General features: G+C 40.2%; 2 protein-coding genes across 3 annotated transcripts in view; one reads left to right on the forward strand and one right to left on the reverse strand.

Moving 5' to 3' along the window:
* Window positions 1–4117, reverse strand: part of slc30a6 (solute carrier family 30 member 6) — a gene marked incomplete at its 5' end in the record, with an annotated part of 35284 nt that extends 31167 nt beyond the window's left edge. For both annotated transcript variants that reach the window (XR_013772409.1, XM_079279820.1), the window contains 3 exons: window positions 2478–2564; window positions 3467–3513; window positions 3934–4117. Coding sequence is in view for 1 of the 2 variants with exons in the window: in XM_079279820.1 (XP_079135946.1) it covers window positions 2478–2564; window positions 3467–3513; window positions 3934–4117 (318 nt within the window). The remainder of the gene's footprint in view (window positions 1–2477; window positions 2565–3466; window positions 3514–3933) is intronic.
* A 2954-nt stretch (window positions 4118–7071) lies between these two features.
* Window positions 7072–16084, forward strand: sult6b1 (sulfotransferase family, cytosolic, 6b, member 1; the record flags this gene model as incomplete). Its single annotated transcript, XM_079280840.1, has 7 exons — window positions 7072–7234; window positions 11624–11736; window positions 12896–12985; window positions 13244–13370; window positions 15085–15179; window positions 15359–15518; window positions 15957–16084. Exons 1-7 carry the CDS (start codon window positions 7078–7080, stop codon window positions 16082–16084), a joined length of 870 nt encoding a protein of 289 aa, XP_079136966.1. The 5' UTR covers window positions 7072–7077.
* Window positions 16085–16478: the final 394 nt, after the last annotated feature.

Raw genomic sequence — 16478 nt, forward strand, 5'->3', positions numbered from 1 at the left:
CGGGGTTCAGCATCTCCAGGGTGGCCTCCTCTCAGAATAAAGCTACTTGCATAACGAATCGGCGGCGGCCTGTTAACGTGGCCGGAGGAGTTACAGCAGAAATAAGATGACGCCCGGTCCTCTCACTCTTCTGTCCCCCCGGTCATGTCTTGTCTCTGCCGACGGCCCGATGTCCCTGTTCCAGTTTTATCAGGACATTTTGTTACTGTAACAGCGACTGACGACCTTTAAGCACCAATGTCCAGCACTACAAACACGTACTGTATGACAGACATGGTGAATAACCGGCATTGCAATTCTTAGGCTGTTCTGAAATTCATCCGATAAAAAGCAGCGTCAATAACTCGCTCCTGCTTTAAGTTTACTTCATGTCCTCTTCAAAAACTTAATGTGAACTTGTTTTATAGAGAACTTTGACTCTGTTTACATCTTTCCAGGAAATTAAAGAGGAACCGAACTGATTTTACGCATAAAACGGTGGCTTTACTAGTCGTGAAGTCAGAACAGAGGTTTGTCAAGTCGAGCAGGGTCTAATGAGGAGACACTATTGAGTTGCATTATGGGAGGTGCAGGATCTAGTGCTGTCGGAGCTTGGAGCGCTTTGTGACCCTGCTGCTATGCAAATTCTTCATCCTTCATGGCCAACAAGGAGGATGAGGAGGGCTGATTTGGCACTTTATTTAGTTTCTTTCATTTTTAATAGTTTGGTTATGTTGTGGCCTAATCTGCCAAAGCTTCTTCTATTGTTCACATGAAACTGGAGAAGAGAGAGAAACTCCTCACCTCAACACACCTGATCGATCAATACGTAAAGTAGATGTTAGCAGTTTCGGGAAGTTACGAAAAACCGGCGGACGCAGCCAATCCCTGACTGCTGACGTCAACACAATGTGTGAGGTGTTTCGAAAGCCCACTAACACTTCGTTCAACATCTGATATATTCGGCATAAAATAGCTTATATCTGGTGCTAAACTATGTAGGCTGTGAATACTGCAGGCTACCTGAAATCATATTCATAAGATTTTGTTATATTTTGCAAAAGGTAAGAGGAGACGTGAGACGAGGGCGATGAGGCGCTGACGAAGCACATCTCAGCTTTCGCCGGTTTGAACTATGTTTGGTCCCTAAACCGTGTACAACACCGTGTACAACACCGTGTAATCCAATCCAGGGCTCTATGGGGAAGCAAGACCCCCTGCCAGTATGTGGTCAAAGTGGATTATAGTACAATAACACTGAGACACACACGCACGCAAAACAATCACGTCTGAGATCCTTTTACGTTCATTATCATGGCTCCGGTGTTTTCTTTGGAATTTTTACATCCCAGTGTTGTTCAGAAGCATTTTTAGCTTAAACTCTACATCTGTCCCTGTTTTGTTGGGAAACCATTACTAATTGTTTTGCATGTACTCAAAATCACTTCAAGCATTTGAACGAAACATGTTTTGTGAGCCTTTAAATACTGTTTATCGTTTTTGTTTGACTGCCTACTAAGAACTTTAAATTGTACAGGTTTTACAACGAACAGTAAAATAAATGCTGTGAAAGCTTTATTTTCGCTGGACCAGAATGTTTTCTACCGTATTGTATAAGAAGATCCCTCTACTAGTGTCCTGGTCAAGGATTACATTGGTGGTGTTGTTGTGTGTTCAACGTGCACAGGAAAAACACATTTACTGCCCGACTGATTCAAGCTTTCCCTATTAAACAAGTTCATGCTCAGTTGGCCCACCGAAAAATACTATCAAATTATATTAATATTCAGAATATACAGAAATCGAGACAACAGTTGGAAGCTGTGAGACAAAGTGGACCAGCTGTCAGTTCGTGGCTGATGGTATTTTACTCGCTGCTGCTTTCACTGGAACACGGTGACCTGCTAGAAAATCAGGATTACTGGAGGTGTTCGGGTTTGACTGAGTGTGACACAGTTTACAGCACAATGGGATTATGAAGTGAGGACTTTCCAGACGATAACTACCGAGTTAAAACCAGGAGGAAAGATGCTGTTTGGATGATGATAGCCAGGCGGATTCAGTCGGTTGATGGTTAAAAACAAACAAAGAAAATTTAGCTCATTTTTATGTTTTTTTTAAAGGTGCAAGATCTGAGAATAGTAGCAATTTGATTGCCTGTCAATGGCTCTCAATATGGCGGCGCCTGAGCCGGCGGCTTTTGGCTCACAGTGCTAGACGCGCTTACAGTGCAAACTACAAAACGGTGAAAGTGCTGACAGAGCTAACAGGGTCAACCTGAGGGGGAACCAGGGGGTGGGAGCTGCGCGGTGTACTTACGTTATCAGTTGTAACCGCCGTCTGTTGTAACCACCGCATTAGAGCAGCGAAGAGCAGCGAAGAGCATCTTTACATCGATAACAGCTGTTTGCTGCTATATTAATGTTCTGAATGTACAGCTCCTTTAAAGAGAAGTGTGAAATTATATTTTTACTATGTAGTTACACACACACACTTACCCGTCTATCTGAGGTGACCAGTCTGAATTCTTGCTGGAGTTTTCCAAAGAAGGATTTGTGCGTCTTCCTGAATGGATGAATGGTGCCCTGCAAATTAAAACAAATGATTCATACATATTTATACAAACTAACTTTTAAACTTGACAATAGACAATGAAACATTTGATGAAGAGCAGTGTGCAGCTAAATAAAAAGCTGGCTAGAATATTTCACTACAGATGTCAGGAATGGCATTTAGATTACTTTAGGTACAATCGGGTTTGTCAAGTCTGTGATAGTAATGCAGAGTAGGAGGCAAAGCCTGAGCTGCACTGCCACCAAGTGGTGAGTCAATGTACAACATTGACTTCAGCTACACTGGACGTTACTGACACACCTGGTAACAATCTAATCTGCAGAAGTATCTTCTTGGGGTATTCAAAACTGCAGAGTCTCTTTACTTATTAGAAGGTTATCACATTAAAGCAAATATTTGCACAATTTGATAATAATGCCCCTCGCTGTTTTAATATAGGCATCTCAAAGTAATCTAACTCTTTTAAAACCCAACAGAAGAAACAGCATTAAATACAAGAGAAAAACTGTAAACCAAACGTAAAACACTGCAGAATTTTTACGTTTGTCATTTTCCCTTATTCTCTACGGAAAAAGTACCACCGGACTTTTATCAACAAATGACCATCTTGTGTGACAAGTCAAAGACTTGCCCATCCAAAGGGTTCTGAAAGAAAAAAACGTGACTCTTAAGTCAAAGCTTGGGACCAGTCTTAAAACCTGTTCTCAGAAGTTTAACACATACCAGCCCAAACTGTCTTTAAAGACATGAATACATACTAAAGAGTCACTGTAAACACAGAGTGGGCTACTTTGAGAAGTAATGAAAGCTCCAGTGCAATCATTCTGTGTGTGCATAATATTACAGCGGTGACAAAATAAAGGATATTCATGAACTCTAAAACCCATCTAATAGAACCCCCAGAGACACTCACCAAGACATATGAGTCATGCTCATGCTTCTTCCTGTGCAAGTGGACGTCTGTGGAAGAATACAGACACCACCGTCAACATGGAAGAACAACATAACACAACCCGAGTACAACATGATGAAAGGTAGACTGTCTGACAATGAGCTACGGTTTCTGCATTTTTGTGCAGATAACAAGTGTGTTCTTCGCTTTACATAAAAGATCATTTGGGTTTCTTGTTTGTAGACGGTAACGTTACCGTCTACAAACAAGATCCACGGATCACTAAACTGGTTTACACGGACCGTAAAAGACAGTTTTTTCCGTTGTTAGCTGGTCACCGTCAATGTGTTGACCAGCTAACAACAGAAAAAAACTGAAAGCTCCTCTGACGTCTACAACTAAAGTCAGAATCAGCTGTTAGCCGTCGGTTAGCACAGCCGCCTGTTTGACGACGTGTTGTTAGCCGGTAGCCTGCTAGCATCACAAACCTGAATCACTGACGTTAATGACATCCACCGACACCATGTCCGGTTTCTCCAGCGGGCCCACTTTCCTCTCGGTGACTCCAGACGGCACCACGTCCGGCTTCGTGCCGAACTTTCTGGGGTAATAGTCTCCGGCATTGTGGTAAGACAGACCAGAGGACGTGGACATCATTCCGTCCATCTCCATTTTGGACTTCCGGTGCACTATTTCTTCTTCGTCTGATTTAACAGTGGGTTGCAATCGGTGTTTAGACGGTGCACAACGCCACCTGCTGTATCGGAGTGTGTAGTGTGAGATCGTCTCCCTGGATTACTTTACATCTTTAGGTAAATAAAGTAATAAATAAATGATGAATTAATAAGAAGTCTTGCTAATTAGTAGTCAATGAATTCATCTATTTACAATATTCATATAAAGCAACGCCATACATTGTTAAATACATATATTTTGTGTTTTTAGTAAGTACAATTTGCTAATAGTTGAGAATTAGTATATGTAACAGATTTGTTTGTTTTTATGAGGATTTGGTGCTTTTCATTTGAATAACTTTAATTTATTTGATAAGAGAAACACAAGATGTACCCGCTTAAGAAAAACAGATTTGAATCCCACAATCAAAACTGAACTTACATGACATCATGTGCAAAACGCTGAGAACTGCTTGGTTTGGTTTCAGCTCAATTCATCACCTGCACGGCCTGTTTCTCACCTCTGTTGTTTCAAACAAATCCAGTACAACAGCCTTGTTGTAATATATTAAAATCACATGCAATCTAAACTATAATCATCGAGTATAATCTACCATCAAGACCGGAGAAAATAACTGCTAAACACTGGTAAATAAATCCATTCACACACAAAAACTAAAAACTTAAATTTATATGTGAATAAAATTATGAATGAGAAACAAAAAACAATAAAAGAGAACAAATAATAGATGGCTTTACCACATTCTAAGCAAAAGCCATCGAAAATGAATCTGCACTAACTTTGATAAATGATTCATTGTTTTTGGTAATTGTTAAATGTGAACTGGTTCCAGCTTCTCAAATGTGAATAATTTAGGAAAATTTAATTCCTTTTTGTTTGGGCTGACAGTCAGAAAAGAACAAGAAATTTGAAGACTCCAACAACTCAGTTTTTCACATTACAAAAAAGATATTTTATAAACCGAACAATGAATTTAGAAAATAAACGGCCGATAAGTCGTTAGTGTAAATATTTATTAGTTGCAGTTCTACTCCTGGATCCAAGCAAACACCAACGATTCATCCAATCAGGTGCAGGTTCTGCTCATGTTTATGTCGATTGACAGCCTATCATCCCAAACACAGACCAGTGCAACAATATAGTATATATAACTATTTTACAGCTGAAGCAATGAAACATTTAAATGTAGATGTGTGCAGTGAGCTTTGCGTCTGTTCAGACAGGGAACAGGAGGAGTCCGCGGGGGGTTAAAAAATGATTCATGTTGTCAAAAATAGTTGAGATCCCAGGGAAGCTGCTTCATCAGCTTATTTTCATACACGTATCCAAATGTTCGTCCCCGTTTAGCACACAATGCCCTTGTGTGCAGAAGCCAGCTCCATGAAGGAATGAGTTTCCCCAGTCTGGGGAGGAATAACTTGACTGGTCCGACCTCTGACCTCCACCTCATTCAACACCTTTGGGATGAACCGGAACAGCGGCTGTGAGCCAGACCTGCTCACCAAACCTCAGTGTTGGACCTCACTGATGCTCTAGAGCGGCTGAAGGTTCCACAGGTTCAACATAGTGGAAAGACTGAAACCACAAACAAGCCTCAACGGTTCTATACGACAAGAAGGAAATACATTAAGACCAGCTGAGTGATTCATGTCTTTAACTGAGTACCGGTATCTTAGAGAAAGTCAATGGACCATTACCAAATGATTTATAGCCACAGTCCAGCAGGGCTCCCTTTCACCCTCACTGTACGAAAGCAGACAGAGGACATGAAATCATCTCTGCTGAGGCAGACAAAGATTTGCTTTTGGGAAACCTCATCCTATGACCTGAGAGCTGCACTTCTATTTAACTGAATCGTGACTTCTGAATCCCTCTAAAGTCCTCTGAGACCTGCGGCCGACATCACTGTATCACAGCGGGCTCAGTTTTGAAGCGAGCGTTGATATTAAATTAAACTAGACGACGTTATCGCCTCTTTACAGATATGCAAACTGTATGGAATAATCCCATGATGTTTTGGCCATAATGTGTGGTATAAATGTGTTATGTTCGTCTAAAATGGTGTATTTGAATATTTCTAAACTTAACAGTTTTGGAATTGCATGAATTGTGGATAACTGGAAAGCTCCTTTTGGGGACAAAAGTGTCTGGATTATGTTTGATCTCTGTTAAAATAGCCGGAATTCAGTATTACAGCTTATTACTAACTTTTGAACGGTTATTGTATATAAATGTAATTTAGGGGACTGGGTTGCTTGAGGAGTCAGTTGACCGTGTGAGTTTACCAGGCAAAAGCTATAGATTTGCATCATGGGTAATGTCGGAGTTTTTGGTGCTTGATCCACAATAGGGCCTCGATTGCTTCAATTCTTTGTCATGTGTTTTCATAAACTCTTTCTTGCAAGTACTCCACATCTATGGAAGTGTGACAATAAACTCTTTCAACGTTTTCTCTCCTTTCTGTTCTTACTTCTGAAGCGGTTGTGGGGGAGTTGTTCCTCGTCTTCTTCAGAGATCTTTGGGGTCTGGTTGGCAAATGCTGCTGTAAACGCAAGTCAAACGAGAGTGTGAATGTGATTCTGAGCTGCATAAGTAAACTACACCTACAGAGGAATGTGGAAAAAACATGATGATTGTAAAGTCTTAGGTAATTAGTTGTGTGTGAATGAGTGTGTGTGTGTGTGTGTGTGTGTGTGTGTCTGTGATAAAAGGAGGAGGTGCCCGGGGCCTCCTCCTTTTACTACGGCTACACACACCCTTTCTCTCTCTCTCTTACTCTCTCTCTCTTTCTCAGTGCTACTCATTCCCTCTCAGGGCAGCAATGGATTGACGCTCAGCTGCACAGACAGCAGCTTCTCTTCTGTACTTTGTGCGGGTTTTTGCTTTTCTCAATCAAGATGAACACCAGCGCCTTCACCACTGACCTGCAGTCCAAGATGGAGGCTGCGAAGGAGATCAAGGACGAGGAGAAGTTGTACAGGTACAACGGGGTGTTGTACCCGCGCCTCATGTGCCCAGAGGACAACCTAAAGGCTCTGGAGAACATCGAGGCCAGAGAGGACGACATCATGCTGGTGGCGTATCCCAAATGTGGTGAGTTTTTTCTCAAAGCTGTTCAGTTGGAGAGTAACAACCATCAGATGGTATTACATTTTTTTAAATAAGTGATTCATAAAGTGTTAAATGAAAATTAGATCCATCTGTTACGACCGCTGACCTTTGATCTCCGTTCTGATGGTTGTTTGTAATGTTAATGATTGTAACTTTATTGATCTATTGAACTATTGATCTTTTACTTTAGTAAATGTAGTAATACCACAGTGCAGAAATACTTTGTTTCAAGTCCTGCATTTTAAAATCTTATTGAAGTAAATGTACAAAAGTAAAAGCATCAGCGCATACTTAAAGTAAGTAAAAGTACTCATTGAGAATGGCTCATTTCAGAATAATACACATTATGATAGTGGATTATTATTGTTATTGTTGCATGAATATGTTCATCACTTTATTGTTGCAGCTGGTAAAGGTGAAGCTCATTTTAATTTAACATCATCATTAATTTGTTAATTATATTTCATATTAATATAAATTGTCCTAAAGTTATATGAAAAATGTAATGTATTAGAAATATAAAGTACCAGAAATTGGAAATACTCAAGTAAAGTACAAGTACTTCAAAATTGTAGTTACCGGTAAGTGCAGTATTTGAGTGAACTACTTTACACCGCTGACTGTTTGTCACGACAGATTTCATCCACAAATGCATAAAACGTCACACGGAAGCAGAATTAAAAAGGTACAGTTCACCCCAAAATACAAAATACATATATTTCCTCTTACTTGTAGTGCTATTTATCCATCTATCAGGGGTGTCAAACTCATTTTCACTCCGGGCCACATCAGCATCACGGTCGCCCTCAAAGGGCCGGTTGTAAATGTAAGACTGTGTAAATGTAACTACTCCTAACATATTGGTAAATAACTGTCTCTGCATTTGGTTATTGTTTATTCAAGTGTTAAAATATTGTACATGCAGTTATATAAATGTAAAAATATACTTAAGCACATTTCTGTTATTGTAACTTAAATCCTGTTCATTTAGGGTTAAGAAACCCACATTACTCTATCAAAGATCAATATCAGGCCTTGAGTTTGAGACCCCTGATCTAGATTATTTAGTTGTGAGTTGCCCAGTTCTGGAGATATCAGCCATGAACTATGAACTAGTTCCTACATGAAACCACGCACAACGAGGTCTGTGGATTACCTCGAGTAACCGGGTCATGATTACAGGAAAGAGATGTCGCTGTTGAGTTTTTTCAAATGTATGTTTTTTGGCACTTTGAGACCATATAGTCCCATTTTATTGAAGAGAAGGCAGACATCTGTGCTGCCGTATGTTAAATTACTTAACAAGCGTATCATCAACGTTTAGTTTTGGCTTCTCACGGGACACTTTCATAAAAGTAAGTGTCTAAAAGTCAGAACAAGTTTCAAGTCTGTCAGGTTGTGGCACGGTCGGAGTTTTGATGAATGATTTGACCAAAGGTCAGCAGGATTGTCGGTGGTCATAAGATAAAATGGAGGGGTTTGCCAGATGACTGAGAATAGACTTTCCTCTCATCTGTGAGTGACGAAGTATTCAGATTCTTGCAGAAGTAGATGCAACAGTGTAAAATAGTAAATGTATAATGAAAGCCAAAGGAACCACACCTTTTGTGAAACCCAGTTTGAATGTTATCGGCCGGTTGAACGGGCGTTTGTTTCGAACAGGCCAAACTGCACCTACCACCTGAAAGTGAAACTTAACTTTGTGAATTGACGCAAAACAACTTTAGGTTTAGACAACAAAACTGGTTAGTTAGGTTTAGGAAAATATCTTGATTTGGTTTAAAATAAGTATGCTTGTTACGTAATATACGTAACTTGGCATCAGTGAAGTACGTTTATGATGTGACAAAAGCAGAGTAAAATAAGTCAACCTTGACTTTTGGTCAAGGTTAACCTTGGTGAGGCTGATAACAACCAGCTGATCACCTTCGAAGCAGGGGTTTTTGTAAGAGGTCACAAACTGAAAAGGTTGAGAGCGCCTGGTTCTGGTTCAAATAAATGAAGTACAAGTATAAAGAAAATGGAAATATTCATGTAAAGTACAATTAGCCTACCTCAAAACTGTACTTAAGTAAAGTACTTGAGTAAATGTACTTGATTACTATCCACCGCTGCCACCGTATATTTTTTTTATCTTTTTAAGGCCTCGAATAAAGCAATAAAACAAGGAGAAAAAAAACCTCTTTAGATGAACCGATCACAAGCCTGTAACTGTGGACGAGTGGTTGTAAGTAAACAAGGCTTCGTTTTCAGGCAAAAGAGTGAGAAAACACTGACGTAAGGTCAGCTGAGTTCACTTCATGTCACACACCTGAATCTTTACTACAGGTTTTCTGTAAAATCACCCGGCCACAAAGTAGTCCGGCACACGGGGAATTTATGTTTTTACATTTTGGTGTTTGCACAAATAAAAAAACAAAACATATAACGTGTTAAATTTAGAGGTTCATTAATTTAAGACGAAAATTCAACCATTGAACACTCACTTTACTGACATCACTTTGCAGGAAATCTGGGTACTGTAGTGCATTAATGTGCCTGAGTGAATGTGGTAATGATTTGTTGATATTAAAAAGCACCACATAATGGCTTTCTCTTAAAAACACAGAATGCTCACAGTGCGGTTTTCAGAGGAAGACAAGCGTGACATTCCTGCCGTCACCGCGGTGCGTTCAAGGAATGTGACATGTTTTTCTTTATGGTTTTTGTGTTTATTTTTGAGAGGCTTTTTGGACACCAGCTCGCTGGTTGAGCAACGACACGAAGACAGACTTGTTAATCGCCTTCAGAGGAATGTTAGATTAGACACACCCGTCCCACATCTCCATGTGTAGGGACCTGGTTGGCTTGGGGCCCGCATGGGGGATAGTAGAGCCCATCTATGGGTGTGTGACAGCCCCATCAGTCCAGCCAATCGGAGCCTCTTTTTAAACGGCTAAATGGCCCCTTTTGATGTTGCAGTGCTACACAGCAGCCTGCCACAGATAATGGCTTCCTGACGTCTCGGTGATATATGGAGGAAGATTAACCCGACCTCCAAATGTACGGCCTGTGGCTGTTCATAGGCCTGTAACATTTGTTTCACTGGTTTCTCTGTGGGTGTCACACTGCATGGCTATACAGCTGGTTTTCTCATTCCCGTCTGTCCCCAAAAAATAATAAATTATAATTCACTCCAGGAAGTAGTCAGGTGTCATTTGCAAGGGCACTCAAATTGAATTACACAGACATTATAAATCTCTATTTGCAGCCTTTTTTTTAGCTTTACCCATTTTTAAGTCAATCTACCAAAATTACTTTTTTATTCATGTTGATATTCAACTCTTTGAGCGCCATAAACCAAATTCCATTAATTTGCAATTTATTGGAGCATGAAGGCAGGAATTTCAAAATATTTATATCTCAAAATTTGGACGAAGAAAAACTAAAATGACGTTTGAGGAATTTTTGCTCTAAAAGTCTTTTGCTTTGCGTGTCTGTCAGATTGATGAAACATTTTCGACAGTGTGTATAGGCCTACTAGCACTGCACAGGTAAAACTGGAGAAATAATTAGTTTTTTGCACAGCGACATAGACATTAAAAAGTTTAAATGTGCCTCAACAAAAAAACCTGTACAGTAAAACTTCGTGGAGTGGTCCTCCTGCTATATGGTGCAAGGGAATGCTGCAATTCCCAGAGAAGGCCGGTAATAAGCCAGTCTTTAAATTACCCGTACTGATGTTTCCCCTCCTGTTAACTGTGATCCATAGTCTTTATGTAACAGCAGGATCTGTCAGAGGAAGCAATACATGTGGAGACTAACACGCCGGCTTGCTGCCAAAGTGAAAGAAGAGAAGAAGAAGTGAAACAGATGAACGAATTGACCTGCAGCAGCTGCAGAGTCCACTGAAGTAGCTGCAAAGTTAAATTGTTTTTACGACGTGTGACAGGATCACATATTCAGCACATTTTGTACACTGTTGTAACAGGGTTTTTTTACAATTGCTGAAACACGATTGTGAAAACACAATTACACACACAAGTGGCAAAACAACTCTGCAACAGTAACTCACCTGTGGCCTTTTTTTATAATGCTTGCATCCTGATTGATGAGTTAACAATCAAGCAATAAGGTGTTTGGCCAGGTGGCACGTGTATCAGCCAATTGGTCGAAGGGTCGGCCTTTTGAATGGCAGTTTTTTAAAATGGCAAGCAAGTGACTTTATGTCCGATTCACGTGTCTTATGTGGAGAACCGCGTGCTGCAAAAAGTATCGCGTTGAATTGCAAACTGGGTGCAAGGCACGAAATGTTTCGAATTTTGGAGACTTGAGCTGAGGTTTTGGTCTCTGAGTGCAATCTCAAAAAGTGTGCTTTATGTGTGTGTGTAGGTTTTAACTGGATGGTGGGTGTGGTAAGGAAGATCATCACAGAGGCCACAGGGATGAAAATAGACTCAAGGATGCCGCCACTGATTGAGTTTTTTGGACCGGATGTCATAAAGGTACTTTTTTTTTTCATGCCACTCTCACTGCTTTACTTACTTTAACTTTTACACATAAAACACAAGTATACAAATACAGCTGAAACCAACATAGTTCATTAACAGAAAGTGGAAACCATTTTGATGGTTGAAGTCACTTTTCATGTAGAAAGATTTCATGCTGCTTTTGCTTGTTGGGATGTTAATAATTGTAATGTTGAGGTTTGGACTTTGACAAAAAAAACATCTATATATCCAAATCAATAGTGTGTTGGTTGGATGTTGTGCTCCAGTGTTCTTAACTCTTATTTCTCTTTTGGAAGAGACTCAAACAGAAACCTGTCACGGGAGTTCACGGTTAGGACCCAATAGCAAGACCACAGGAGACAGAAGTTGATATAACAAGTTTTATTTAGCCAGAATAAAGACGGGAAGGTGTGGAGCCTGTGGTCCGACACCGGATTAGCTGAAGTGGCTGCAGCTGTGTGGCGATGGCAGGTGTCTGGTCTGACAGGGATCCTGACAAAACCAAACCTCATTAAGTAAACTGGTGTTGAGGAAGTCCGTCTGTCGGTGCTGAAAAGTCAATCAGAGTGCAGCGTGTCTGTACTATTGTGGTAATGTGAGACAGATGTGATCAGAAAACACTAAGGAAATTCAACAGAAATGCAGACATGCTTTGTGTTCAGAACGATTCTTGGAAACCTCACCGCTGGAGGTGTTTCAACTGTTCAGGAACACTTTGTGTGTGTGTGTGTGTGTGTGTGTGTGTGTGTGTGTGTCTAGGTGTGTGGGTGTGTTCATGTCTCATCAAGCGTGTGTTGAATTCTGAGAAACAACATGGCAGGGAGACATTAAAGGATTAGTTTCAACCAACGGGAAAATATGTATATTCTCTTTCTTAGCGAGAGTTGGATGAGAAGGTTGATGCCACTCTCATATTTGTTGCAATGCTTTTTTTTTCTCTGAAGAATAACCACCATTATTCCTTGAATCAGTAGTTTTAGTTTCTCAGACTAAACCAAACCTCAAAGTCATTTTTGGCACAGTCTTATTTGATGGAACTGACAAATGATAAGAAATCACATTGTAACATGTAATGGCTAATGCTGAATATACTTGGAAATTGTAAAAGGTAAAGTTGACTCCCCCTTTCTCTCCGGTCCGGCTCTCCCCTCAGGCCATGGGTGAGACTCCCTCCCCGAGGTTTCTGGGGACTCACATGCACCCCGACAACATCCCTGCCTCCTTCCATGCAAAGAAAACTAAAGTAAGTTTCAAAACATCTGCAGCAACATTTTCCAACTGATTCTCCTTTGTCATCAACTGTGACGGTACATCAAAGTATAAAATGTCCTTCACTGACTCAAATGGAAGACGAAGCTGATGTGGCTTTTAAAATGAAAAAAAAAAAAATAATAATAATTATATATAATATATATATATTTTTTTTTTTACGTAATTATTTTGTAGAACCCCAGTTTGATGCACCGACATGTTTTTTTTTTTAATTGATTGTGTTGTGCAGAGGCTGGTGATCTTCAGGAACCCTAAAGACACTCTGGTGTCCTTCTATCACTTCTCCAACAACAACCCGGTCCTCCCATCCCTGGAGTCCTGGGAATCCTTCTACTCCCACTTCATGAGTGGAGACGGTGAGAAATAAAAGCACACACTACCCACCTTCAGGTTATTACGATGTCATCATGATCCAAAGACATCTGCAGCCATTTTCTCTCTAAAAAAAGCTTTGTGAATTCATTATCAACTGGACCACATTTAACGATGGTTCAGGCATGCATGGATTATCAAAGAGGCCATTTCTCTTTTTTGTTTTCAAATAATGCATTAACCTTTCAAATTCTGTTGTGGTTGAAATGTGCTTTGACAATAAATAAATCTTACATTACAGTAACTGTTAGGAATTTTTAACTGGTTAGGAAACGGTCTCACTGTAATACCGAAGCCTCCACTATATCCTTCCATATCCTTCATAAGTAAACAAGATCATCAGCGAGAAGATTGGTGACTTTTATATAGTTATTCTTTTAATTTTCCGCGCAAAATCAGATGAAATCGTGCAGACTCCAGCGGGGCCTTCAGACGTGCAGTCTGAGTAAAGGCAGGATGTGGAGAGCAGACTCCATAGTACACCACCTTTTGCTTTGCACGTATACTTCCACAGCCTGATTCTATGACACTGCATGGGCGTTTATGGGTTTATGGGTTCATGGGTGTTTATGGGCGAATAAACACCGTGTAAAACTGACTAAGCAGGGTCACTGTGGATGTGTTTGATTCAATGTGCAATCCAAGTGAGGCTAAAGAGCTACAATCAGTGAGTTCACTACGTCAAGACACGCATAAAACTGCTTCTCAGGCCTTCATGGGGCACAAGAGGGCAGTTTCTCAGTACATAAACTAATACCATGACGTTTTGAAATCCTTTCATGAAGTAAAAGTCGTATAATTGACAAATTATTCAATTACAGCTAAAAGGTAAAATGCCTGCATTACATACTTTACTTAAATAAAATAAGTACCAGAGAATGCACCTTGGGATTTGTTAAAAATTAAGCCAAAGCTGAAGTGCTAAAAATTGCACTTCTTGATGGAAATAAAAATGTTCTGTACTGTTTCTCCAACATCACTGTGATCTGCAACTCCACCACTGTAACTGTAAATAACTGCCTGCAGAGATTATAGGGCTGTACAGTAGTTAACTGTATCGCTTCATGGGTTTGTAATGCTGACAACTTTCACCCACAATCACAATGCCGGAAAACAACTCCGGCTTCTTTGTTTCCCTGCTATCAGTCATCTCCCTCCTGCCCTGCAGTAACCCACTGCAATCACATGACCTAACCCATTTGCACTTTCTTCATCAGTCATGTTTGCCGGCCCGCCTCTGTTCAATCCCTGCCAGATCCTCTATTGTTCTTTTGTCCAGCACTTTGATAGTGCCTGACTGCTTCTTGACTGCTGCACCCCTGACGAACCCTTTTGAAGTAACTTTCTGGCTGGCTTTTTACTTTTGACTGACAAAATCACCCTAAAAGAACTTATTTACTACGAAACTTCTGCCAGACATCAAATGCATTTTTGGAACCCTATTTCATCTCTTCCTTTTGGTGAGATGTGATCAGTGGTGAAATTCAGAACCGAGTAGCAAATATATCCCTCTGCAAGTAAAAGTCTTGCCTTCAATATTAGCTATAAAAATGTACTAAGTCTAAAAAGTAAAAGTACTTATTAAGCACAAAGTGTATTATTATTGGTTTATGGAGTCATGAAAGTCACATTTAACTGATCCAAACAACTAAATGCACTTTGGTGTGTGTGTGTGTGTGTGTGTGTGTGTGTGTGTAGTTCCCTGGGGGTCATACTTTGATCACGCTCTGGCCTGGGAGAAGAGGATGGACGACCCCAACGTCATGATCGTCACCTATGAAGAGCTAAAACAGGTGGAGCACACAAGGACTTAGAGAGTGGTAGCTTTCAAATAATGTATACGATTAATAATGTTATTGCGTTCACATGTTCATTTAATGTAGATGAAAAACCATCACCTTCACCACATGAAAAACACTCACTGTAGAAGTGTCAGTCTGTAACGGCTCTGGTTCTGGTTCCTGTCCTGCAGGACCTGAGCGGGGGCATCCGTCAGATCAACACCTTCTTTGGCTTCAGCCTGACGGAGGCTCAGGTGCAGCAGATTGCAGAGGGGAGCACCTTCAGTGCCATGAAGAAGAGCTCCGCCAACTCCCACGGTGGTACTCTGGGAAACGCCATCTTCAGAAAAGGTGCCTCACCATAATAAAATATTTTTGGGGAGTGTGTTTTTACTGAAATGATTAGCCTGCCTGTTTTATCGATTGAAGGCATTTGTTTTAAAACTAAACTGCGATGTGCATATTTACTGCACATACCTGCTACATGGTGCATAGATCTCCAGCTCTGCTCAACACATCCAGCTAAAAACGGTCACTTATTTAACAAATCTATTATTTTGTAGACATTTTCCATATAATTGAGCACATGAAGTTAATTTGCAAAAGAAAAAAAGCTATTCTTGAAATGAATAAACTCACACCAGTTTAAAGGATTCAGAAAGAAGAGCATGACTTTGGAAAATAAAAACAGAGATACAAATCATTCATTTTTATTTTGAAGCTTTGAGAAGAAATGTAAGTGGTAAATCAGAGGGTTTTAAACGGCCTCATATTTGTGTCCCTGAGCAGGTGAGGTTGGTGACTGGAAGAACCACTTCACTCCAGAACAGAGCCAAGAGATGGACAACGCCTTCAACAAACACCTGGCAGGAACCAGGCTGGGAGCCAAACTCAACTACCAACGGCACTGTCAGTAGGAAGCAAGAGAAGAAGAAAAGAAGGGGAAAGAGGGAGGGAAAGTTTGTAGAAGAAGAGCTACTACAGAAAACATGTTTCACATCAAGAACAAGAAATACAGAATAAACAAATGAGATATAAAAATGTAAACACATAGCAGTTGCATTATCTTTATACTGCCAGTTACCTGAACTCAGGTTTATGGAAACACTCACAATCTTTATTCTGGTTGTGAAACTGTGGCTTTTAAACATTACTGTAATGAGATTATCGGGTATTATAAATGTGCACAGTCACTGTTTGTGCTGTATGTATATTACATGCAGTCCATCACTGTACATGGTCAAAGTAATGCAATGAAAATAAAACTCTTTTCCAGCTCACTTATTTGTATGACTCCATCTCAATATCTTA

Source organism: Melanostigma gelatinosum (assembly GCF_949748355.1).
Source record: "Melanostigma gelatinosum genome assembly, chromosome: 12".
NCBI lineage: Eukaryota > Metazoa > Chordata > Actinopteri > Perciformes > Zoarcidae > Melanostigma > Melanostigma gelatinosum.